The 27733-nt window shown below is 40.9% G+C and overlaps 1 protein-coding gene across 4 annotated transcripts in view; it reads left to right on the top strand.

The window, feature by feature from the left end:
* Nucleotides 1-27733, top strand: part of MAST4 (microtubule associated serine/threonine kinase family member 4) — a 221933-nt gene that overhangs the window by 57182 nt on the left and 137018 nt on the right. For 2 of the 4 annotated variants that reach the window (XM_081945100.1, XM_081945101.1), the window contains exon 4: nucleotides 22096-22170. The exons of the other annotated variants lie outside the window; for them this stretch is intronic. In XM_081945100.1, the coding sequence (XP_081801226.1) occupies nucleotides 22096-22170 (75 nt within the window). The remainder of the gene's footprint in view (nucleotides 1-22095; nucleotides 22171-27733) is intronic. 4 annotated transcript variants of the gene reach the window in all.

Genomic DNA, 27733 nt, shown 5'->3' on the forward strand with positions numbered 1-27733 from the left:
ATGACCATTGTAGCATCACATGATCAAAATTCAGACACTTGGCAACTGACTCATATTCATGATGGTTGCAGTAACTCAGGTTCTTTTGATCACCTTTTGTGACTTTCTGACAAGCAAGTCATTGGGAAGCCAGATTCACTTAATAAAGTGTTACTAACTTAATAACGGCAGTGGTTCACTTAACAACTGTAGCAAAAAAAGGTCATAAAATGGGGCAAAACTCATTTAACAAATGTCTCATTTATTAATAGAAATTTTGGGCTGAATTGTGGTTGTAACAATGAATAACAGGGCTACCTGTTCAGAGTTGACTGAGTAGGAATAGTGTCAGGTCCAAGCAGTGGTGGGTTATGACTGGTACGCCCCGGTATGGGCGTACTGGTGCCTGCTGGGAGCACCAGGTACCATTCCAGTATTTTACTCTGGAGGGCCCACCCACCTGCCCGCGCTCCTTAAAGGTAGTTGAAGTTTTGGGGGCTTCTGCACACACACACACGGAGCGTACAGAGCATTGCGGAAGTATCGTGGAGCATTGCGGGTGGTAAGCACGCATGTGTGTGCTGAGCGTGTGCACGCTGCACGAGTTCATGTGAATGCCTGGCCCCGTTGCACCGGTGGAACCCACCACTGGGTCCAAGAACCAGAAATAAAATGAGATCCACTCAAGTGAGTTTCAGTCAAGGACAGATCTTATTGGTTTGCACCTAATAGAATCTTGCCAGACTAAAGCTGTGACATTCTACCCTGACCGATATACCTTGGGATATTCTGGGATATGGCTACTCTGAATATATTCTTTCCCCACCATCCAGTTCAGGACTGTGCATCTCTTGTCTCTTGTTTTGGGTCCTTCTCTGGAATGTCCTTCTTCCTTCCTGGGAAGCTGCGGTACTACTGCTGACTCCCCCCCCCCCCCCAATATTTTTCTTCAGTAGCACATTGCATTGCATATACAGGTCATTTGAACATAAGTTTATTTTGATTGACACATTTTAATCTTGAATTTTATAATTCCACAAAAAAATTATAGGGTAATGAGCTACTGCTTGCTCTTCATTTTAAAACAGGGGAACATGTTCTTAGAGAATAAATATTTTCTTCTTTTCATAGCCAGCCTAGAGATAGCTCAGCAGACAATTTATTCAAATCAGTTTTGGATAGACATGATATGCAGCATAGAATTGATTATGTAAAAACTAATGTTCAGGCTAAGAATGGCTAAACATTAGCTAAATGATATACATAGGTTCTATCATATCTCAAAACCTAAAATCGACACCTAACATCAAAAACATCATCAAAAAAGTACAACAAAGAATGTTCTTTCTGTGCCAATTCAATAAGCTCAAACTGCCCAAGGAGCTGCTGATACAGTTCTACAAAGGAATGATTGAATCTGTCATCTGCACCTCTATAACTGTCTGGTTTTGTTCTGCAACTCAACAAGACACAGACTTCAGAGGATAATCAGAACTGCAGAAAAAACAATTACTGCCAACCTGCCTTCCACTGACAACCTGTACTCTGCAAGAGTCAAAAAGAGGGCCGTGAAAATATTTACAGACCCCTCACATTCTGGACATAAATTGTTTCAACTCCTACCCTCAAAATGATACTATAGAGCACTGTACATCAAACAACTAGACACAAGAACAGTTTTCCCCCCCGAACACCATCACTCTGCTAAACAAATAATTCTCTCACCACTGTCAAACTATCCACTAAGGCTGCATTACCATCACTATTAGTCTTCTCATCGTTCCTATCACCTATCTCCTCCAACGTATGACTGCAGGACTGTAACTTTGTTGCTTGTATCCTTACGATTTATATTGATATTGATTGTTTCCTGATAGTACCCTATGACTATCTTTAAGTGTTGTATCTTATGATTCTTGATGCATGTATCTTGTCTTTTTATGTATACTGGCAGCATATGCAACAAAGACAAATTCCTGGTGTGTCCAATCACACTTGGCCAATAAATAATTATATTCCATTCCATTCCGTTCTGTTCTGTTCTGTTCTAGAACAATTCTATTCTATAGGAGATTTGGCCAGAAACAGAACAAACATCTAAGCTTTCAGGTGAGGTGTTATGCTGGTTAGATTCCTCTGTGGGAAGCTCAAAAGTAGACGAAATACAGCAGTGGAATATTCAGTTATGAAATGGTTCTGACTGAGGGAAATTTCTTTGGAAGGAGAAAATGGGGACCACCTACTTGTGCTGTGAAAGAGCGCTTCAAAAGAAGACCACAGGAATATAGGTTTTTTTGTGGTTGATCATAGGTCCATCGGTTGGGGAGCTGAGGGATTTATTACATGCCATTAACTGATTCATGGACATATGACTGGTAAAAGTCTCATCTTAATCACTTTATGATTTAATTATTTTACAACCTAAAGGAGATATTCCAAATGACTGTGAAGACAAAAGCCTCTCAATGAGTTCCTTCTTCTTTTTGAAATTAAGAAAAATATATATGCTATTTTAAAGGATTTCATTTTGAAAGCAAAAAGCTTAAGGAGATTGTGAACTAAGAAAGTTTTAAACAGACAAAAGGAACATTTAAAAAATATTTTCTTCTTATGAAAAGTGCCTTTGAAAAAAGTAAAATTAATTAGACTGGAAGTTCATGAAAATGTTTGTCATGATTGTTTACTTTTAAATGTCATGATTGTTTACTTTTAAAGACAGAAGTAATTGTTGGATACTGCAAAACAAAAATATGAGGATACGGGCTAATTTACACTGAGACTGTAACTATGGAGACCTAATTGGGACTAAAGTGTTAAAGATAGAGAGAAGCAAAGCAAAACAAAAAGCCTGCCTTTACTTCCATTGTAGCAATTGACAGTCCTTCACTTTTTCACCATGGCAACCATAAGAAAAACTGCTAAATTGGGAGAGAGGGATGCAGGAGTTCACTAGAACAAATTACAAGTAAAGGTACTTTACCAGAATGCAGAAAGTGTTGGAAGAATTTTGCAATAAGATTACTGCAACAGTTGCAGGGCTTAAAGAAAATCTGAAAGAAGAATGATTCCAACTGTGATTCCAACAACACAGTTCGGAAGGACGGGTTGTTATACCAACTGGGCCATATTATCTCCTGTAAAAAACTCTGTCGACTATTTCATAAAATACTGAGTGATAGTAATGGGGGACAACATAAGTAAGTTAAGAAAGTTAAACAACAGCTTCCCACAAAGCTCTGTAATGACACCTACACTATTCAACTTATACATATCAGCTATTCCAGTGATAAGAGGACACAAATGTGGATATGCTGATGGTTTGGCCATAGCAGTGCAAAAGAAATACATGGTCATGGCAGACAGCTTCTTGTCCAAAGATCTTAGGATCTTGAGAACATTTTTCACTGACTAGGGACTTATTCCTAGCACCAGCAAGGCAGTAACTACATACAGCAAACTAGCATATGAAGCCCCGAAGATCTATTTAAACAACAACTTACTCCCCTATAAGCACCATCCCAAGTAACTTGGAGTAACATTGGACTGGACTCTCTCGTATAAGATAGATCTAGAGAAAATGGCTGCAAGAAATCAATACTCGGAACAACATACTGCAGAAATTATGTGGAACTAAATTGGGAGGTTCAGCTGTCACCCTCAGGTCATCAGCACTAGGGTTGGTCTTCTCTGCAGCAAAGTACTATGCCCCTGTATGGCTCGCTTACAACCAGCAAATTAATGTGCTGAAGCTGACCAGGCTAAGGACGTGTTCTGACCTAGGGTTTCTGATACAGTAAAAAGCATACGCTTAGTCCCAAATACCCATAAAACACCCCTTTATTTCAATGACTGTGAATTATGTTCATTCACAGCCCATAATGAGTCACAAATAGTTTGTAAAGAGTCCGACAGACATCTGTCATAGTTCTAAAACCTAATTGTAAATTAGCTTTGCAAGGCCACACAGAGCAGAAAGCCAAAACAGAGCTTCGGGTTGGAATTTAAACCGACCAGAACGAACAGAGTTGCTTCCTGCAAAGGCTTACATCCCTTTGCTCCTCCTTTATGTCTTATGGGAGGGACCAATCATCTCCAAGCCTTACTCCGGAGTTGTCCCTTTTGTCTGAACTGTTCTTGCCTTCTGACAGCTCTGTGCATGTGCACACTGGGGACAGGCACCCCCTGTTCCTCTGCCTCACTGATATCCGACTCTGGCCCTGGCCCCCTCTCTGCCTCCGATGCACAGCCCTCGTCCGAGCCTTCCCCAGGCTTCAGGACTGGCCTATGTTCCTCCCCAACCTCCTCATTGTCTGACTCTGCTGCCAGCTCTGCAAGCTGCTGGCGGACCACAACAGGACACTAGCCAGATGAATACCAGGTAGGCAGAATCCCCCCCCCCCATTTTCTTCCCCAAAAACTAAGGTACTCTGAAAAATATGGTATTTCCAAAGAGTTTGGACTCAGCAGATTATGTCTGGGATATTTTAAAAAGGTTTGACAAACTTTGAAAGACCTTCTAAAAAACCGCCTGATGGGAAAGCTGAATCTTTAGATCATTTTTAGCTATTGGTACAAATTAGGAACTGTCCTTAATGTTTTTGTTCTGTAGGGAGAACGAGGCAGGCAGGAACTGAGGCAAGGCAGGTTGAAGCTAACACAACCTTTATTAACAGTTTAACACGGTAAAATGTAAGGCAAACCTCGAACCGGCAAACAGCAACATTTGACAGCTGACAGCCCTTTTATACTAGAGCTGTCAGACGCTGAACCAATAGAATGCCTGCATTCTCCCGCCAGCTGGCTGCTTGCGTCTCAACCAATCAGGGGCCGGCAATGATAGTCAATGGCGTCATAGGCTCGAGGACTTAGCACCCCTCTCCTCCCAGTTAGCACATGCGTAGTCAGCCAAATATGCCGGCCAGTGTCGGCTCCGCCCTGATCGTCTTAGTTCAGGGGCAGTGGCCAAAGGAGGAGAAACTGATGGAGAGTCCTGTGGAACATCAGGAGACTGTGCAGCTGAGTTGGTGGGAAACTTGACCGCCAGCTGGCTGCTCGCGCCTCAACCAATCAGGGGCCGGTAATGATAGTCAATGGCGTCATAGCCTGGAGGACTTAACAGTTTTAAATATAAAATCCAGTCATTTTACCAGAAACAGATGTTGATGAACTAGTCACTTCCTATAGAATCCTGAGAACAATACATCTTGTTGATTTAATGCAGGCTGGTCCCCTCTGAGAGTTCAGCATGCTATTTATTACCTACAAACAAATCCCTACATGATTTGAGAGAAGGATATCTGCATGTTAATTGTATAGTCATATAATATGTACTTATATATCCTGCTTTATTATTTAATAGAATTATATAATTATGACAGAAACATAAATTATATTTATAAATATACATTATAATAGTGGCGTGATGCAAAAAATCAAGCAATACTCATCAGAAAGTTTGCAACCACACTTTGAACTCTGCAGTTTTTTTAAATTATCCTACTTCATTGCCCAATTCAACTGAAGTTGCTTGGGAAACATGGCTATATTCAGTTTATTATTAAACAGTTGTGAGTCTCCTCAAAAGTAACCTAAGGCATTCTGAAATATTATGTGACCTCTGGCTTACAAGGTTTTCAGTGAGTTAATCTGACTCGGAAGACTTTTTCAATCTTTTTTTTTTTTAGATAGGATTGTACTTCTGAAAAGAATTAAATGAAATTTTTGGAGATTTTAGATATGACTTTACCTGGCAGAAGGGCACAGAATTAAGGATATTATACTTAGAAGGTCTTATTCCAACATTGATAGTCTAACAATTGTATTCAAAGTCTGGTAACATTCAGTGGTGGCTCAGTGGTTAAGAGCCTGAGGTTGTTGATCAGAAGATTGGCAGTTCAGTAGTTCGAATCCCTAGCGCCTCATAACGGAGTGAGCTCCTGTTACTTATCCCAGCTTTTGCCAACCTAGCAGTTCGAAAGCACATAAAAAATGAAAGTAGAAAAATAGGAACCACTTTGGTGGGAAGGTAACAGCGCTTCGTGTGTCTTCAGCATTTAGTCATGACCATGTGACCACGGAGACATCTTCGGACAGAGCTGGCTCTTCGGCTTAGAAACGGAGATGAACACCGCCCCCAGAGCCAGAAACGACTAGCACATATGTGCGAAGGGAACCCTTACCTTTTTGTTTAACATTCAGTTTAGTGCATGGATATCCAACCTTTTGGCTTGCCTGGGCCTCACTGAGCGCAGAGGAATTGTCTTGGGCCACATATAAAATATATAAGATAGTTAATGGATATAAGTTACATAATGATGATAAAGGTTTATGATCTTGGGAACTGGCATAACTAGTTATCCAGAGCTGTATGTGGCAGAAAAAGCCACAGATTGGACTTATCTGGTTTAGACTCTTGAACATGGGTGTTCTTTTAGAGATTGTTTTGAAACTTCATTCATTGTAAAAGTCATGTTCAAAGTGTTTGAGATGCGACTGCCTTAAATGACTGCAGCTTCTATGTTAAGCTGATGAGGTATTAAGATATTACTTATTTTTGAAAGTCAAGCCAGCAATGGTACCAAACTTCTAAAATGTCCCATTTGGTAAATTCTGACAGAATCAAATATTTTTTTAGTGCCATATAAAGACTTTACATGCCTAGAGCAGAACTGTTTGCAAACTTTGTCACACATGAGAAAATCTGAACAAATATATTTAATGCTAACAAACATATCGTGATCAGAAATAATCATCACCTTCTTTCAACGTCTTCCAAGCAGCAGCATCCGTAGACACTCATTGTGACAAAATCAATTTTCATGAATGAAAGTGAATATGCGTATCCCAGGATACATATATGGGTATCTGGGATCCAATCTGGGTTGATCAACAAGAGCAAAGTTTTGTTTTCTGAGCTTTCGGACTCCTGTTGGAGCCCATCTTCAGGGAACTTCTCTCTAGAAATCAATATTGTAGAAATTTAGTTCCATCCACTTTGGGCACACAGAAGCAAAGTCAAGGTTTCTTTTGTGATGCTGCAATGCTACTTTTATCACTATAATCCTTCCTTGCTCCCCTTGAGGTTGCTATTGTTTTTAAGACCAGCTTTTTTTAAAACAAAAACCAAAAACAGCCACCTGATGTTAAACAGGAAAAACAGTAACAGAAACTTAGCCAAGAAGTTTTATAAAAATATATATATTGCTCCTTTGTTACATTAACAACCTATTTTTTCTCCAGGAACTTAAGTTATCTTACGTGGAAGATCTTCCTTTATTTTATATGCACAACAGCAAGCCAGTGAAGTAGCATGGCCAGAAATCAACTGACAGGCTGAGCTTCCATTGCTGAGGTGGAATTTGAACCAATTCTGTTAACTGTGTATCCCTAGATTCCTAGGTTTTGTGTTGTAACCAAATCTTTGATTCACTTTTCTCCTAAAGACTAAAGGTTACTCTAAACCTTAACACCTATAATACATTGGCTATTTGTTTTGCTTTCAAATTGTTGGCATAATACTGAAAAATGGAGAAAGTTAAGTGGTTGTCCAAATAGCTTTCAGCCTTTTCTGAGTTTTTGGAAGGCTCATGCCTGCAAAAAGGCCTCACATGATTTGGAAAAGTGTGAGCCAGCTTTGGAAAGAAGATGTGGGGCAGCCAGCAGTTGCCTTGCATAGGGCCATGCTGGACACACCTTATCAGTAGCAGGAGGAAGACGATGTCTGCTGGAGAGCGGCAGGGCTGGCTGGGGCTTTGTGCTGTGGCACTGTGGTAGCCGGACACAGCACGGGTTTTAAGGAAGCACTGCATGGTGGCACCACTGGGCCTGAACCAGAGGCCAGGATTGGTACCCTGGACCCAACGCTGCAGTATCTCCACTTCCGCTGTGGTGTGCCACTGTGTAGGGCAGCCAAAAAGGGTATAAATGGGAGAGGTAGGCAAAAATAAACCCCAGTGGTAATGTGTTTAAAATTCAGTCACTTGGCAACCGTGTGGGTTGTAATTATGGGTGGCCTGCCAAGTGCCTGAATTTTAATCACATAATCACTGTGATGTTATAATGCCTGTAACTTTAGGAACCAGGTGTAAGTATCATTTTTTTTCAGTGCTGCTGTAACTACAAATGGTTGCTGAATGAATTTTTGTTAAGCGAGGACTACCTGTAGGATTTCTTTTGGTAACATTGTCTCTATATTGAATGCTTATGCTGTTTTGCCTGGGCTCCTCCTGAGTATCCCATCCTCGTCGCCAATGTTCTAGCTTGCGGAGAACATGGGTGGACAAACGGAGGCGAGCCAGGACTTAACAAAATGCTAACAGTTTATTGCTAACAGGTTGCCAATGCGGCAATTCACATTTCGCGCGTTTAGCTAACAGGCAACAGCTGAGCTCTGCTTTGACAGCCTTTATATATGCCGGCTGTCAAGCAGCCAGCCAATCAGCGTTTAGCACAGCGCCCCCTAGTGCAACGGACCAGAGGGAAAACTTGTGATACATAACATATGCAATCATGGCTTCATTGTTTACTTGTTTGTTCCAGTTTTTTTTTCCTTACTGAGGATTGAATTCAAAAGTTTAGAAGAAGAACTTTGATATGTTTTCAATCTAAGATAACCTTGCCTAAACATATAGTAGATACTGATAGCCTGAAGTTACAGGAAAGGGTGGACTTCCAATTAGGAATTAACAACAATATCTCCTTCTCCTCAGAAGAGGAGTCATCTCACAGGTTCATCACAGCTGTCCATTTGCTATCTATCCTAATTCTTGATATGAATATAAAAGTCCTAAATAACTTAGCAGGGAAGTGCATATATCATATCAGTGGTCTCTGCACTGAGATTGGCCAGAGGCTCTGCATATATTCTCAGCACAATTGCTTATTGTGTCATCACTTGACATAAGCCCCTCTCCATATCTCAGAATTCCCTTCTGAGAAGTATGAATAATTTTTAAATAACATTTAAGTTTATTTCATGTTTTTGAAAGTAATATTTCCCTTGAAGCAAATTGCTGGACCCTACAATGTTAATGTGATTTGACACATGCTTTTGTTTAGGCTGGTATAATACGTTTAAAATTGTGTGCTGCATTTCAGATTTGAAGGCTAGAAGCAGTTTATCCAGTGTGTCTTTTTCTAGAATTGTCCAACTGCTTTAAGGAGTAGAGTAATAATACTATTGCCAACCAAATATGGAGCCATACAGTGAATAAACTCTATTTTTAAACTGTTATCTACTTTGAGTTTACATGACCAAATAAATGATATAGAATTCTTAGAAAGAACTATATAATTTCCATAATTGCCTTGAATCTGATACTATACTCATACCTTCCTCTTATTTATTTACTCCTTTACTCTAAATCTGAGTAAAGCTTTTCCAATATTTATAGTTCTTAAAAGAGTACTTGAAATGTTTTTACTGGGCAGTTCATCGTAAAAGGAACTAAGTTGCATGATATGTAGCACTACCTAATATCAGAGCAGAAATGTCACTTTATTTTTTTATTTTTTTTCAGCTGTCACTTTGAAATAGGAAATGTAACCTGTAATCAAGTTGCTGCGATTTTAAGCTAAGGTTGGAAGAACTAACAACATAATTTTACTCTTCTGAGAACCCACCAATCCTGGAATAAATAACTTTTAAAAATTGCAGATGGCATATTCATGATTATTTTGAGTAGCATCATAGGTCTTCGGATCCCTGCTTTGTTGAGTTTTGAAATTTATCACATTAGACTATTTTTTTAAAAATGTAAATATTTTACCTAAATCATTTCAATTGGAAAGTCATCTGATTCTACAGTGATGCTGGGTGACTTACAATTAAAAAAGTTAAAAAGGAAACAATTTATAGCAAAGAAGAAAATGCACAGCTGAAGGGAAGACAGAACCAAAAACCAATCTACCAAACCACTGCCATTCAGGTATTTGTCTTGTGGAAAATGAAAAGGATGGAAGCAGTACAGATCTCTGATGACAATGATGATGATATGTCATCAAGTCTTTCTTAGTACTTAGCAACCACATAGTTATATTTTCTCCATGATGATCTGTCTCTTAAATTGATTCTTCAGCTCTTCCGATGATGCACTTATCATTACGGTAACTGACTCATTCATTTTGCTATTGATGATCTTCTTCCCTTCCCTTCCACCTTTCCTAGCATTAAAGTCTTTCCGGAGAGATAGCTTTTCACAAATGCATCCAAAGTAGGATAATTTGAGTCTGGTCATTTGTGTTTTGAGTGCAAACTCTTGGTTGATTTATATTATTATTTATTTGTTTGTTTTGTGGCCTGTTCATGGTATTCTCAGGAGTCTTCTCAAACACTAATGTTCAGAAGCATCGATGCTCTTCCTATCCCATTTCTTTAAAGTTCAATATGGATTTCTGAATGGATATAATTCAGTGGTGGGTTCTGGATCCCATTCCAACCAGTACAGTTGGAACAGGCCCGGCCGGGTCCACATGGATGCGTGCAATGTGCACGTGCACAGCATGCGCATGCATCTTAGCACCTCCGTGAGCCTCCGTGATGTTCCAGCTGCTCAGAGGAGCATTGCGCAGGTGCTGTACGCGCCATGTGCGTGTGCGCAAGCACCGAAGACTTAAAAGACCAGTAAGGAGCTCGGGTGGGAGGGTGGGTCCTCCGGAGCACTGTACCGGAGTGGTATCCGGTGCTCCGGACAGGCTCCGGTACGCCCGTACCGGGGCGTACCGCCTGCAATCCACCACTGATATAATTCCACAGGACAGGAGCCATTAGAAAGAAGGCAGATTTCCTGAGTCTTGTTGAATCTGTGAGATATGGAGAATGTCGATCTAGGCGACTTCTTTGGATGGGCAGAAACATCTGGAGATAGGGTGTTCCCCAAGTAGTCAGGCTCTAAGCTATGAAAGATATTATAAGAGATAACTTTACACCTCAGATTCTACCTGGAAACCAACTGTTCCGCAGCAGGCAAAGTAGCAGGGGCTTGTGGATGTTTTGCAATGTACCTATCACTGCCCATGCCACTGCATTGGATGAGTGTTCTTGGAGGACAGTCCTATGTAGACCGCAGTTCAGGTGTTCAGTTGAGAGGTGAAAATGGCATGAATGAATGTCTGATGAAGGGCGTTCTGGGTTCAGCTAGTGGACCAGTTGAACCTATGCAAAGACCCTTTTGGCTAAAAGTTTTCACCTGCTCTTTAAGCCTAGGGGACTCCCAGATTGTATGGTAGTCTTGCATGGACAAGTGCAACCCCATCAAAGACTAAAGACACAATGTCCCCAGAATAAAGCAGGTAAAACAAACCAAGCTACGCAGTCAGATCAGGTTACTGAGTCTATTTTTCCTCATTCAGTCACATAGTCCCCAGGCACTGGATGATGATGATAAGAAGAAAGCCGAAATGTTTGTATTAATGTCTTAGCATCACTTGATCTTAAGTAATCTTTAATTATGCATTTGACTGAAGTCGATTACAGAATTTAATACTTATAATTCAGAGGAGTCAAAGACTTTTAAAAATTCATGCATGTTGCTTTTGGTACAGACAAAAGAGTAACTGCCTGTTGTGCGGTGAGGGGATTTACTTGACAGGTTTTTGTGAATACTGAAATTGTTCCCTTATTATAGTTCGACAGTTGAAATTAAGTGTTTTAGCAGCTTGAAATAAAAATTGGTAAGAATATTGACTATAGACCACGGATAGAAGCATAGGGAGAAATATAAAGGCCAGATATAAAATGGGATTATACTACATTTTCAAATTTCTCTACAAAGAAAAGGAAGGATTTTTTAAAAAGTAATAGCTTCTGCTTCTCACTGTGAAGACGAATGAGTGATCACATACAATGCAATGCATAAATAAATTTTCATGACAGTGATATTTTTCTCATAGATGCACAAAATCTATATTGTTTTCCAGTGGAAGAGAGGGAGTGATCACGTGTGGGTATTCTCAAAGCCTGATTGGTCCAAAGACTGAGAGTAAACTTCTTAAATATTCCTGCCTTCCATTCCTGCCCAGTTTCCTCTCAGTCTCTTGGTCCAAGCACTGTTGAGAATTGTTGTCTATAGGTAGTGGTAAGTTTAGTTTTTATCCTTCTCTTTTTAATCTGATCTCGAATTTGACTGAATTGGGCATTTTTAAAGTTTCTCTAAAAACTTAAAAATCGAGTCCTTCTGCCTCGGGCGGTCGGGGAGGGCCCTGTGGGGCATCCACCTTCCCCTCTGTGGGCGCGGAGCCTTAGCCCTATCCCGGATGTGCAGGGGTGCCAGTTCTGATCCAGCTGCGGGTGCGGCGTTGCTCTTCGGAGCGAAAGAAGGGCGTCGGCACCACGAGGCTCTTTCGAGCCGCCGGAGCAGCAGCCGCTTGATTTGAGCGGCTGCCGCATGCTATAAAAATTTTTGTTGCTGGAGAGACCGGAGGCGCCAGGGGGGAGTGCGCGCTGGCTACCCGCGAGGCCCCCTGCGCTGAGAGGCCATTGGCGAACGTGAGAGGTTAGACAGAACGTTTTCGGCCTCCTTCAGACCCGCGCGGGGGCCGGCGGCCATTTTGACTGTGCCACATGCGCAAGGCCTGCATCGGCCTGCTGACAATTGGGGAGGCCCAGGCTGAGGTTTTTTGGCCTTGTTTAATCCTCCCATGCTATCCCAGGCCCAGGTTCCGAAGGGGCCTACAGAGGCCTGAACTTTCCTCCTTCCACACTCCAGGACACGTAAGTGGGGCTATGGAGGGGGGCTCGGAGATTCCCCAGAGCCAAGCAGAGGGCTCGGCTAGGGGAGAGGAGAACTTGAGGCAAGGGTTTTGACCCGGGGATCCCTCAGTCAGGACTATGGCAGCGCAGTGCCCCTCTAGGGCCTCCACCAGGGAAGAGGCCAGGAGGCATAGGGCCCTGGAAAAGACCTTCGCCAGGGCCGAGAGGCAGGCCAGGTCTGCAGGGCCTACCTCTGCCAGCAGATCAAGATCTCCTATCAGGCCTCCCTCAGTGCAATCCTCTCCTCAGGGATTCAGTCCTCCTCCCCTTCAGTCTCCCCGGCCAGGTACCGCAGCTACTCCAGGAGAAGGGTGTCCCCCTCCCCTTTGGCCTCTCCAGGTTTGGCAAGGGGGGGTCCGGCTGATCCCTTGGAAGGGACGTCCAAGGGCATTACGCCTCGCTCAGGCTGGCGCCTCAGGGTTCTGGCGATCTTTATGGGGACATGGAGGATTTGGAGCGTCTTCCTGAAGGCATTAAAAGGCTTATTTCTGCAGCCATCTCTCGGGGCATTGCCCAGCGGGACAGAAGTTCCCACTCTGCTAGGTGTCAAGGGGGAACGGGCCGTCACCAGTATAGAGCCTCATCTCCATCCATGGTTAGCAAGGCCTCGGTCATGGGGAAGGAAAATCTCCAGGATATGGGATTCTCGAAGGATGAGGATGCGACCCAGCCTGATCCTCCTTTGTCCTCAGGTCTTTTTCCTCCGGCCATGTTGAATATGTTCACAAGTACGTTGTATGATTTTTGAAATATAGGAATATGGCGCTTTTGTAAGTCAAATACGTAGATAAAAAGTAGTGCTGAAAACTGATGGTTTTGTTTCTGGATTTCAGCAATGTGATTTGGGCACATGGATTTTATATGTAACTGATGGGTTGCAAATTGCTTACTTTTATATTAGTAGATGCACCAGGAAAATTAACAATGAAAGATGCAAGTTTTGTGCCATTCCTATAAGCTACTCCTTGACTTACAACCATTCATTTAGTGACTGTTTGAAGTTTTATTTATTTATATAAATAAACCTTTCAGAAAGTGGCTGTCCTGTCTTGTTTGGGATTCACAGAGAAACAGACAGCTCTGGGGCTGGTTAGCACATTGAAAGGTGTTGAAAGGTATTTGTTCTCTTAAGTGTATTTGGAAATCTCAATTAGTCTAGAATGCTGCAATCTATTTGTAAATTAAAGTTGCATATAGAGATCCTGTGACTACCACTAAAGAACTGCCTGGTTTCTGAGTATAAGCTCTTTAGAATTCACGCCCTGTGTAGTTGAGTGATATTACAGTTTTATTAGCATTTAAAAGCTTTATTAGATGTTAAAACACATCATTTTGTATAGACTCTGCTAATTTAAGCTGTAACATTAATAATTTTGTTTATTTTACTTGCTTGCCTTAATTGTTATTTTTACAGTTTTTAAATTAGTTTTTGTTGTTAACTGCTGAGAGACTTCAGAGTTTGGAGTGTATAAGTTAAATACAAATAATTCTAATCCTGAATGCTTTAGAGGTAAAATATTTGAAAGACTACCTTCTATAAAATGAATTTGTCTCTTGAGTTATCTTCAGAAGCCTTCTTTTGAGGATCAGTAATCCCCAAGATCCATGAAAACTTTTGGTTGGGATTAAAGAAAGGTTCTGGCCCAAGAGTAAATTGAGTCCCCAAAGACCCAATTTTTTAAACGACTGAAACCCTGTTATACAGTTGCCAAAATCAGTGACATAATGTCATGCTATTGTGAGATGTGAAATGCACAAAAATTAGCTCCAAAGACCGGTTCAACATTGTTAAAAAACAAAACTTTGCTAACCATGCTTGACAAAGAAGATAGACCTTAGACTTATGCACAATCATTGCATTACCTTTTGTATCCTTGTTTCTTCTATACCAAGGGTCGGCAACCTTAAACACTCAAAGAGCCATAAATGTCCTAACTGAAAGCCCCCTTTTCAATTCTGGAGCCAACCAGAAGTCCGGTTCCCCCACGATAGAGTCTTCTCCTAGCGCGCATCCTTTTTCTCTGCTGACCGGAAGTCTGGTTCCCCCACCATAGAGTCTCCTTGTAGCATAGTGTCCTTTTTCCTCTGCCTGTCCTAATCAAAAGCCCTAACCCTATCAATTGTGGAGCTGACTTGCTACAGGGAGCCGCAACAGAGGAATGAAAGAACCACATGTGGCTCCAGAGCCACAGGTTGCTGACCCCTGTTCTATACCAACCTTTATTTTATGCTCTTTCTTTTTATGTCTGACCTCTGGTCAGTAAAAAAATCATACCTGGCTTATCCCGAATAAAACCTATATTCTAATTAGGAGCATTTCAGAAGTTGGTAAAGACCTCCTTTATTTTATTTTATTTTTAAACAATTTGTCAGTTTGTCTTTTTGTTACTGTTTTCTCTCCATTTGTTAGAGATTGTACTGTTTGTTATGAGCTTCTAGAGCTCTGTAGAGGATAATTGTGATTTAATTAACTGCACCTACCTTAGCCCTATTCCTATTGGTACATAAGTACATAAATAAATTGCAATGTTTGTTAATTGGCTTTCATTGAAAAATGGTTGGAAAACCAGAACGGTGCACTTCTGAATTTAGCTATCTTTCTTATTTTTTCTCAATTAAATTGCTTATCAGAAGTTTGTAGTTCTGCACAATATGTGGCTTTACTTCTCAAATTAGTTGTATCTGGATGTGTCTTTAATTTCCATTGAGTTCATTTTTGTGGGCGTACCAGGTAACAGTGTATTTGCTTGCTTTGTCTTATGTTTTTGAAACATTTAGCACATTTGCCAAGTTTTCTCCAGGCTCTTCATTTTTTAATTGTCTATCCTCCTATTATTAAAGCTATTAAGCTTCACAAAAGGGTTAACACAATCCCTGTGGCTTCACTATTTCTGTAGTCTAGTAGCCTCCTGTAACAGAAGCCGAACCTGCTAAGTTAATAGCTAGAGTATTTGGCATTTGGCCAAACTAAATGTCTGTAGCCTGTATCGTACTTCTCATTAATGACTTTTTGTAATTGCACCAACATTTCTTGATAATGTGTACAATATGTTACCAAACTGACTATTTAGCGTTCTGTTTGAAAGGAAAGCATAAACTTAATGTTCCTTCATGTCAAATCTATTATCAAGCAATATGTCTTGTTAAAAGAATCTGAGGATATTTTGAATAGGATTACATTTTTAGTTTGTCATTGTGGTCTCTGTGATTCAGAGTTTATTATTGCACAGAACCCTGTAATAGAGTCTTCAAATATCATACGCTCAGCATGTTTGCCTTAAATTGATCAATTCCTTTTTTTAATCATCTCTTTTTTTTAAAAAAAATAGTTTTTTTCATATGTCATTTGATGAAATCTTGGAGTTATACTTTTTACAGAAGGGATTATTCAGAGCGGGGGTGTCAAACTGGTGGCCCATAGGCTAGATGCGTTACATGCAGGCCATGCCCATTCTAGCTCTGCAAATGGGGAAAACGTCACAACATGTCATGTGACAGCAAAATCACGCTGCGAGTTTGACACCTGTGATTTAGAGAGATCTTAGTGTTGTTCATGAAGGTTTGTTATATGGTACAACTGAGCTTGGGTGAATGCTTAGAATCTATGTGGTTTCAAAGAATAAATAATGACATGATGCTATTCATAAGTTACATGGATTATATATTTTCTTGAGCTCTATTTAAACCAATAACATTCATTATTTATACTGACATCTATTACTTCTTAAAAATTCATTGCGCCAATATACTTAATCAGGATGACTGTGTAATGTCAGCGTTCCAAATATCATGCAGAATCAAATCAGAGTCCAAGGCAGAGCTATCCTTAAAGTTCCAATTTAATAAGACAGACATGTTGGCACATCTGTGGAATTCCAAATCTAAAAGCTTCTTAGGATTCCACCTAGTTGAAAGTTCATGATCAATCCACACCCATAAATCCATCATATGGTCCAATCTTCTTCGGCCACGCTGGCATCTCCACCCAGCTGGTTCAGGTCAGGTGCAGAGGTACAGAGACAAAAGATGACTTTGTGCTTCTAGAAAGGAATGACAACAACACATTCCACAATTCTACTCCTTTCTATTCCCCCTCCCAATTACTACACTAATGAAACAGCATAATGAAATAATAGAGAGTGTGGCGGGCCAAAGATCCTAAAAAGGAACATAACTGCAGGCCTGACAGACTGTTTATCTTTATTTTGTCTATTTCCACGTGGATAACCTCAAAGGAAGAATATTCACCATTATCTTCTGCATGGCTATCTTTATGAGACAACAAGTAAATAATTGCTAGCCTTGTCATTATGTTTTGTAGTTACTACATAAATTATATATAAAGAAAATGCCACAAGGGCAAGAAAAATATTGTGTTCATCTATGTATCTCTCTATTCTAAAAGTTATATAAAAATAAAGTGATAACATTTTTATAACTTTTCCCACCTTATATTGTGAAATAGGCATTTCCATGGCAATGCATTTTTATAAAGCTACTATGAATTTTCCAATAAAAAGGAAAAAGCTACTTTATCCTTTAATACTACATTTCTTAATGTCATTCTGCTGCACAGTGAAGTTATATAATCCTGGGAAAGACACAGCTGATATAAGTTGCATACAGATGCTACAACAACCCCCCCCCCCCTCATACATAACAGATATATTTTTCATCATCAAATGCAAAACATTGCAAATACCTAATTGGAACTGACTTGATCACTCTGGGGAATCATCTTTGCCAGATAAAAATCAGGGGAATGCTACTTGATTCTCCCAGACACTATAGGATTCTCATCTTTTTGTATTCATTCCTGTTTCATTCCCATACTATTTTAACAACTATATTAAACTAAATGTAGAAATACATCTTCTGAAATAATTTAATGTACAACAATACACAAGGCAGCTCTCTTCCCCTCCTCTATCAACACCTAGTGAGATATTTAGAAGTGACTATTCTACAACGCTGTTTGCCTGTGGTAATGATCTGGATGGGAACCAATAAATTAAAGCCCATGCCAGCAAAGAGGTTTTGTTAATGGATGGATCTTCTATCTGGAGAAAATAGATTGGAATGGATAATTATGTGCTTCCTATTTTTCATTTTAAAAATCAGCAGAGATACTGCCGAGCAAGAAAGCAGCACTTTCACTGAAACAATCTTTATAATGTTTATGATTCCTTATATGAAAAAACATTGAAAGCTTTTGAAAAAACCTGGCTAATTTAAAATATTTAGAATATTAAACCAGACATTTTGAAAGTGATATGTTTACAAGTAAACCTCTCTATCTTTTCAAATGATTCATTTAGTGAAAAAATGAATAGGGAGTTGGGTTTACCAATATAGGCCGGTAAAAGTTCAGCTGGCAACTATCCCTTCATTTTGGTGTTTACCAAGTATCTTTTTGTTCTGTCCTGTTAATTATTTTTTCGGCTGCTGTTTGTTTCATCTACTATATTTGTAAGTTCATATATAATGTCACTGATGCTTTTAAACCATTTTAACAATTTTGCAGTATTTAACAGTTTTATTTCTGGTTTTTAAGAGTTTTACTTCTTTTTTAAAAAAATATTTCCCTTAGAAAACTTCAATATATGACAACTAAAAAAGTAGAAAAGTTTAAAACGTTCTGTCTTTAAAATATAAGTCTGTTCACTAGATCTACCTGTTAACGTTTCTTGTGGACAAAAAATAAAAGCAGTATTTCTGATATGCCTTTTGGATTACTCTTTCAGAGTTTTCAAAAATGTAGTTCTTTGAAACAAAATGTTACAAAGTTTGGGGCATCACTACTGTAAAATGATAAACTTATTTTAGTATCATAGGGATTCTCACAAATACACATGGTTTAGTTTACTCTAATAATTAATCTCTTTCCTAAGAGTGAGATTTAGTATTATAGGCACCAATATATTCTAAAATATATTCCAATAGTCTGTTTTGTTCTCAATATTCTAAAATTGTTTTACTGAAAATTTATATATCATTTTTACAATGCATTCAAATGTATAGGAATTTCAATATAAAATCCTGTAAAGTAGAATAAAATATGGATTAAAATATAAGAATGAAGACGTGGCATAAAAGGGACAGTTGGAAGCTTGCTTAAAGGGACAGGGAAATGTCATCGGCCTTCAACCACAGCATGTTCCAGCAAATGTCCCTATGTCAAAAGTCCAAAACCACAAGGTTCAATTAAAGTTTGTTAATGGCACGTAGTCCATACCTGTAACAAAAGGAGAAGTAAGACCCCCATCTCCTTATAAGGCTTTTTCCTCAAGGTAACCAATAAGAAATGAGTAAAGTGTTTCCGTGTTACACTGTCTTTGAGAATGTATAAGAATGCGTGCATCAATAATAAAGATTGTTCAGAATTTGCAATGTTAGCCATGGGCTAACGTTTCTGAACCTGGCTGCCAAATAAACGTTTCCTGTATCCTGAGAAGTCTAAGCCTGTCATTTTCTGCAACACCTGAATCTCTCTTCCCCTCATTTATGAAGCCTAGAAGACCTAGTCAGAACAAAAAGTATTTTACAGATTGAGTATAGTTCTTCTAGTTATTTGTACAAAATGAATCCATTCTATTCTTCCTACAAAAACCACTAAGAACTTTATAAATCAATGTTAAAGTTTTGGTGTGCTTCATCACTTTTCTTAGATCACAAATGCTTCCCTGCTCAGTTTCTAGTAAATACACACGTAGAACATTTATACGAAAAAAATTAAGGTAGATAGATAAACCTTGTGACTTGACAAATAGCCCCTACAAGAAGTACCTCAGATATTTACCTGCTGCTGGACTTTTCTTACTAGAGGAATGTCAGATGTTTATAAATCAGTAACCTCATTGTACATCTTCCAAAAGAAGTGGCTGCCATACAAGGAGAATCAGGTTTTGATTAAAGAAGAAAACCCAAAAACATTTTTGACAAGTTGAAATTCTTAAGCAATATGAGGTCCTTCATTTGTATGCCGGACCAGGTACAGTATGAAGGATCAAACCTCAGCACCTGAGATGATTCCCACTATAGAGGCTATATGAAAAGCTGACAGATAAAAGTAGCGGGAAATGAAAAACTCAAAAGAGCACAGCCATCAAATATGTAACAACATGAAAATAAAGCAGTGGTTTAAATTAGACTAATGAGTGCTTGATGAGTGAGTACCCCACCAATCCAGTGACAGAGGACTAGTTAGGACTATAGGAAGATGGTTTAGCAGTCCACTTGGAGAAGGCTGTAAGTTGTATGTGTATGGATTGGGGGCCTATGGGTTTGAGCAAGGAACAATATGAACAAGGAAGAGGATGTTATAACTCACCCTCAACCTAGCAGGCATTTCCCTCTTCATAGCTTCAGTTACCAAGACAGAATCAAGCATAATCAACGCTACTTCAGGCCTGGGGCCTGAAATCTGATTCAACAACTATGTTATTTTCTTCATGACAATCTGTCTCTATGCCTGGTCACCCAATGGTGCACTCATCACCACTGTAACAGTGTCCATCCATCTTGTTGCTGATTGTCCTCTTCTTTTTCCTTCCATTTTTCCAAGCATCAGAACCTTCTCCAGAGAGCTAGGTCTTCTCATAATGCATCCTAAATAGGATAATTTGAGTCTAATTTTTTTTTTGTTGAGTGAAAATTTGGGGTTGATTTGTGATTCATATATTGTGTTTTTAGCTGTCCTCTGTATTTTCAGGAGTCTATTCCATCACTAAAGTTCCAAAGCATCAATACTCTTCCTATCCTGCTTCGTCATCTTTTGTTTCCATAGCATAGAGTATCACAGAGGAATACCATTGGTTATACAATTCTGCTCTTTGTGGGTATTAAAATGATTGCAAATCATGGCATTTGCATATCTTTTCCAAGACTTCACATCTGCTTTATCAAGTGCTAGTCTGTAATGCTTGTTCTTTACTATAAATGGTTGATCTTAAAAGGCACAAACTATCCACCATTGTGATATCTTTGTTGTCGATTGTAAGGCCAGTTGTTGTACTTATTATCATTAGTTTGGTTTTATTTATATTTAATTTTATTCCATTTTTTTTTACCATGCTCCATTTATTCTGGAGTTTGCAGATCATTTGCATTTTTGGCTATCTAGTATTGCCAGGATAGCAGGCTATTGATGCGTCTTCCTCCAATTTTAAAATCACATTCACTTTCTTTTAATCCAGGTTCTTTTAATATATATTCAGCATATAAACTGAATAGATAAGGGGAGTAGGGGTGAAATTCTCCCAGTTCGGCCTGGTTCAGCCCGGTTCGGCCGACCAGTAGGGACGATTGTCATTGGTTCTGCGAACTGGTAGTAAAAAAAAAAACCTTTCCAAGGATCGCGCAGCTCAGCTGTGAGCCGTGTGATCCTCGGAAGCTTTTTAAAGCATTTTTTCCCTGCCAGCTTGGGTGAATAGTCAGGAAAAAAATGCTTTCAAGAAGTGGGGAAAAAAGCTTCCGACAATCGCGTGGCTCACAGCTGATCCATGCAATTGTCAGAAGCTTCCCCCCCTTTTTAAAAACACTTTTTTTCCTGCCTATTCGCCTGAACCAGCAGGAAAAAATGCTTTAAAAAATGGGAGGGGAAAGTTTCCAATGATCGTGCGGCTCATGGTTGATCGTTGGAAGCTTTCCCCCCCACTTTTTAAAGCATTTTTTTCCTGCCGGTTTGAGCGAATAGGCAGGAAAAAAATGCTTTAAAAATTCCCCTCTGTTTTTAAAGCATCTTTTTCCTTCCTATTCGCCTGAACCGGGAGCAAAAAAAATGTTTTAAAAAGTGAAAAAAGTTGGCCACGCCCATGCAGTCATATGACCCTCCCAAGCCACGCCCACAGAACCGGTGATCAAAAAAATAGATTTCACCACTGATGGAGAGTATACAGTCTTCTCACATTCATTTGCCAGCCTGAAGCTTCACCGTTCATTTCACCATGTTCTTCTGTGCATACTGTATATATAGGTTTCACATGAGGCCAGTAAATGTTGTGGGATTTTTCAAAACTGCTACATATAAACAATATACCTTTAACTGAGAAATATGAAAATGTTTGGCTGCAGAGGAAGAGTGCTTGAAATTAGAAAAGTTACATGATTCGGCTGAATTGTGCTCATATCAATTATAATATTAATAGTACTTGGTACCTATATTTGTTCAGTATTAATATTGTTAGATTTTCTTATATTCTCCTTTATTGATATTAAATTCTTAGAAATATAGTTAAATATATTTTAGTTAAATACTCTCCCTTTCCCTTTTCCAATCATTTCCCATTCCTTCCTTCCCATATTTCATCTTTTCCTGTCTTGCATTCCCCATTCTCACCCCCACCCCAACGCATTCTATTCACTGTCAGGAAGGGATACCCCCGAAGAGCCATTTCAGCTCAATCCGGCATCGCCAGCGGCTAGTGGAACCAGCAGCTACAAAAGTGAGTGGGCTAAAGGGAAATTTAAATGTATCAAACAAGGGAAATATTTCGTGGCTTTCATAAACGTATGCTGGATATTTTACATTAGTATTGCTGTTAATCATAGGCAACTGGTGTCCTTTGGGTACTGTTGGACTAGTGTAAGTTACTGTGAATACAGGAGCCCTTTCAGAAACATTTTACTCCAAAATCACAGGTGTAGTTTTCGCACTACTATCAAAGCTAGCTCCTACAAGAAATCCCTGTTACCTATTTAGGCAAGAAATGACATTTTAATGGGTTTTTCTTCTTATTGTTTACTTTTGCTAAAAGATTATTTTATCTTTATTTTCACATCCATGTCAAATTTGGGGCGAAAGTTATTTCTCATGAATTAATCTGGAAATAATTTAGGATTGCAAAAGATTTGTTTATTTTAAGAAAATTCTGACTCCTTTCTATCTCTGGTCAGTTTTGGCTGCTGACATAGAGAAGCATTATAAGGGTATGGAAAAGTGTTGCCTCTTATGTCCTTCAGTTCTAGAGATAATGAAAATGAACTAAACCCATGATGGTGAACCTATGGCACGTGTGACACAGGTGGCACACAGAGCCCTCTCAGCAGGCACATGAGCTGTCACCCAGCTCAGCTCTACCGCGCCTGCACCTGCACCTGTGCCTCCCGCTGTCCAGCTGATTTTTGGGTCTCTTCCACATGGGGGGTAGGGGGAAGTGGAGCACGCACTCCCCTGTAGCCCATATTTGCTCCCAGGAGGCTGCAGGGAGGCCTCCAAAACAGGGCACAGGGAGGGTTGTACACACATGCATGGGGAATGGGTGAAACACAGGGGGTTGCGTACGCATGTACAGGAGGCAGGGGGAGTGCAGGGGGGTCACACGTTCATGTGCGCATTACATTAAGGGTGCAAGTGCTTTTGGCACGTGATGACAAAATGGTTAGCCATCACTGAACTAAACTATCCTATATTGCACAATTTTTCTTTAAGGTATAATTGATATATATTTCTGAATAATGCGTCTGGTTTCTAATAATTTATTAAATATACTTCTATAACCAACAATATCTAGAAAAGAAAATGGTAGTGGAAATAATAATTGTTTTAAGAGACAGTTATTATTATGCTTTGAAATCTCTGTGTTAGGAATTAGCTGGTTTTTTTTTACTTTGCTTTGAAAGAATTTTTAAGACCAAACCTGTTTGAACATCTTTTTGTTTATAATTTTGAGTACGTATCTTATTTCCATATAACAGAATAGCAATGGAAATCAAGCTTCTAATGACTCTGTAAGATCTAGTGCAGTCAGATAACACAAATTCTTAAATAAGGTCATTCTGAACATTTTGGTTAATTGCAAAATTAACAAAATTTTGTTAATTTGTTGGTGTGTTTTCTTGTGTTTGTGCTATATGTTCAAATTACAATTGTTTTGTGTTGTTGTCTTAGTTGTCTTTCAGCATTAGTGGCTTCTGATTCCTGACATATGAACCCATCCACACATAATATGACCTTCACATTTTTAACCGCCCCGAGTCCCTTTTTGGGAGAGGGGGCGGTCTAAAAATCTAAGAAATAAATAAAATAAATAAAACCAAAATATCATGAAAAAATGGATTTAGTTTAGTTATTTTGATTTCTATAGTCACCAATCTCAGCAATTGACTCTAGGGTGTCAGACAATTGAAAAACAGATATTACTATTAAACCTTAAAAAAACGTTTTGAAACAATAAAACAGTAATAAGTATTGAAACAGTAAGAACATTAAGAGTTTGAAGTATATACAAAGCAAGATGGTGAAAAAAGTAAGGTTCTACATTTAGGCAAGAAAAACAACTGTACAGGTACTATATGTGGTACCTTGCTTAATAGCAGTAACTGTGAAAGGGGTCTTGGAGTCTTAGTAGACAACCATTTAAATATGAGCCAGCAGTGTTCAGCAGCTGCCAAAAAAGCCAACACAGTTCTAGGCTGCATAAATAGAGGGATAGACTCAAGATCACGTGAAGTGTTAATACCACTTTATAATGCCTTGGTAAGGCCACACTTGGAATACTGCATCCAGTTCTGGTCGCCACGATATAAAATGTTTGTGGAGACTCTAGAAAGAGTGCAGAGAACAGCAACACAAATGATTATGGGAAAAGAAAGGGAAAATAAGGTGGTGTTACAACAGGTGGAAGGGATGGTAAATAAAGCAACCCAAACTGTATATTATAACCTATTAAATGAAATAACAAATGTTTAAGAATGACAAATGTAAAGAAGAATAACTATTATGTGAATGTATACCTAAAAGGGTATGTAAGAGAATAAAAAATAAAAAAAATGGGGAAAAATGATTAGGGAGGCTAAAATGTATGAAGAATGGTTGCAGGAACTGGGTATGACTAGTTTAATGAAAAGAAGGACTAGGGGAGATATGATAGCAGCGTTCCAATATCTCAATGGTTACCACAAATAAGAGGAACTATTCTCCAAAGCACCTGAGGGTAGGACAAGAAGCAATGGGTGGAAACTAATCAAGGAGAGAAGCAACTTAGAACTAAGGAGAAATTTCCTGATAGATCCATTAATCAGTGGAACAACTTGCCTCCAGAAGTTGTAAATCCTCCAACACTAGAAGTATTTAAGAAGATGTTGGATATCCATTTCTCTGAAGTGATGTAGGGTTTCCTGCCTAAGCAAGGGGTTGGACTAGAAGACCCCCAAGGTCCCTTCCAATTCTGTTATTCTGTTCTGTTAAGATGTCTGGCCTGTTAACAATATAGCCAGGAGGCAGGGCTGTTGGCTCATATAGTAACCCAGGCTTAAGAACATAGCCATAACATAGCTTTACCAGAATGCTAACAGGGTTGGGGCCATTCTAATATCTGAAACGAAGATGTTCCACAGAGCAGGGTCTATTGCAGAAAAAGCTCACTTTCCAGTCCCTGTCAGCTGACATTTTGGGGGTTGCACATAGATAAACCAGCTCATATTTTTTCAATTAATTCTGAAAGATTGTTTGTTTATTTTATTTCATAATTTGTATCAATAAATGTTGTTTTCCAGAACATATTCTGTTTCAGTTTTTCACAATTGGTTTAGCCATGGGTGGCCCTGTTTTCTTGCCCAGGGGTAAAGCGGTTTCACAATTACGTTTATGGTCGTTTTTTTCACTTAGTGACCGATCATTAACCCTTCTTGGGTCTTCTGGCGGGGGATCGCAAGACTCCTCAGATTTTGTCTCCAAAAATGTTCAGATGGACAGTCTTTCTAGCGGTGTATAATTATCAGCTACAATATAGGCCAGGAAAAAACTTGCTGATGCCCTCAGTCGCTGCCCTCTGCCAGCGCCTGCTTTGGACCCTGCTCCTACAGTTTTGGTCCTCTTAATTGAAGAGTTGGCCATGCCAGTATTGGCCCTGGATATAGCCAGGCTCTCTGCCACAGACCCCATATTGGCCCAAGTTTTGGACTGGGTGCACAGGGGGTGGCCACGGGGGCCGGTAGATCCTGAATTTCACCCCTATTATATATGGCAGCATGAGCTGTCCGTCGTTAGGAGGAGGAGGAGCTTCCGGCGATGGCGGTCGCCTCTTGAGCTCCAGGAACTGTAGCGGAGCCCCAATGGGGGGGAAGGGGTTGCTGCCGGCCCTCGTTCCATCCGAGGGCCGAGAGTCGGACTGCTGAACCACCCTGGTCTGCTTTGGACCTATTTCGGTCCGCCAGGGTGGTCGGGGAGGCCGGGGAGACCGGAGAGAGGCCGGAGAGAGGTGAGAGGCTGGAAAATGGATGCGGGGGCCGGGGCTGAAGGCAGGAAGAGGAACGGCGACGGCGCGCATATGTTTGGCGCAGGCGATGGTGGAGGGAGTAAGGAGACGTCCGTGAGAGTGACTGGCAGGTCCGGGACTGGCCGGGACTGGCTGAGCAGAATGGAGCTGAGCAGCTGAGCAGCTGAGTAAACGGCAGAGACGGCAGCGGCGGCAATGAGAAGAACGGGAGAGGAGACGCCGCTGCCAGGGGGGCTTGCTGAAGATCTGCTATCTCCGAGCGCCCCCTGGTGGCTCCCCCCGCCTGCAGACCAGCCAGCACTAATAAGAAGACGCCGAAGGCTTAACATCAGGATATTGGAATGCTGGGTGAGAGCCTGGAATATGAGGTTTTTGGGCTTTTTGGGAGGGAGCCAAGACAGAGTCTGGAGTTACAGGACGATGGCCGGGGGTGGTCTAGAACAGCAGAAGCTACCGGAAGATCGGGCCTAGGGCCATGGAGAGGCCGGAGTGGTGCCTGGATTAAGCAGGCCTAGGCTAAGAACGCCCCCCCCCACCCACTGAGGACCCTAGACTTCTGTCCATGAGCTCATGCTCACCTGGGACCATCTTATGCCCACTCGGGACCATATAGGGCTTTCACCCACTTTTGTCATCTTTTATCATCGTTTATCATCTTTGCCACCTCTATTATGCCTGCATCATCTGGACATTTGGACTTCTATCTGCCCCCCCCCCATCCTCATCCAAATACGAACAGGATTTTGCCTCTTACCCCCCCCCCCCCACTGACTTTGTTACCATCTGCAGCACCTTAACCCCACTGGATTCTTATATCAATTTACCTGAGGTCAGACCTGCTCCGCCTGCGGGAGGCCCCTCTCTCGCAGGCATGGCCCTTGGCTCTCTCAAGGGCCCGCCTCGATGATGGGTTTGTCAACCCCGAGAGGTGCAGGAAACGGAAGCTAAGGGGTTTTTTAATTAAATGCTTTGTATCTTTTTTAGGGGGTTCCAGGGTGGGGGGGGAGGGTCCATCAGACCGGGAGGGAAGCCAGTGCCAGGCAAACAGGTGAGTCCAGGAAGGAAGGGAACGAGGTGGGGGGGGGGGAAAGAAAAGGTCATTTCAACAGAGGGTTGTTTTATTACAACGGTCGTGGGGAGAGGGGGATGCAAGGACAGGAGAAGATCCCAAGGTCGGTTGGGAGACCGTGGCTGCTGGCTACGCCCGGTCGTTTGTACCAACCCCCGCAGTCTGGGTGGTCAGGAGCTACAGAGCCAGGGCCTGCGGCTGATGCTTTGCAATGCAAGGTCTGTGATTAACAAGGCCCCCCTCATCAATGAGTTGATCTCAGAGGGGGAGCTAGACCTTGCAGGGATAACGGAGACCTGGTTGGGCCACGAGGGCGGTTTGCCCCTTGTGGAAATGTGCCCACCGGGTTTCCGGGCATTTCATCAGCCCCGGGCCCTGGGTAAGGGTGGTGGGGTGGCGGTAGTTATTCGGGAATGTTTGGAGCCGAGAGAGTTCACTGTTCCTCAGATACCCGGGTGTGAGTCCCTTGGTGTGAAATGGGGCCCAGGGAGGCAGTGGGGCTTGCTGATTGTATACTTGGCTCCTCGCTATGCATCAGCAGCTCTGCCCGAGCTCCTCGAGCTGATCTCGGAAACGGCAGTTGAGACCCCCAAGCTTCTGGTTATGGGGGATTTCAACTTGCCGTCGACGGGAGAGGCTTCTGAGGTGGCTCGGGAGTTCATGGCTTCCATGACGGCCATGGACCTGACCCAATTAGTTCAGGGCCCCACTCACGAAGGT

The sequence above is a fragment of the Natrix helvetica genome (assembly GCF_964273705.1).
Source record: "Natrix helvetica genome assembly, chromosome: 2".
NCBI lineage: Eukaryota > Metazoa > Chordata > Lepidosauria > Squamata > Natricidae > Natrix > Natrix helvetica.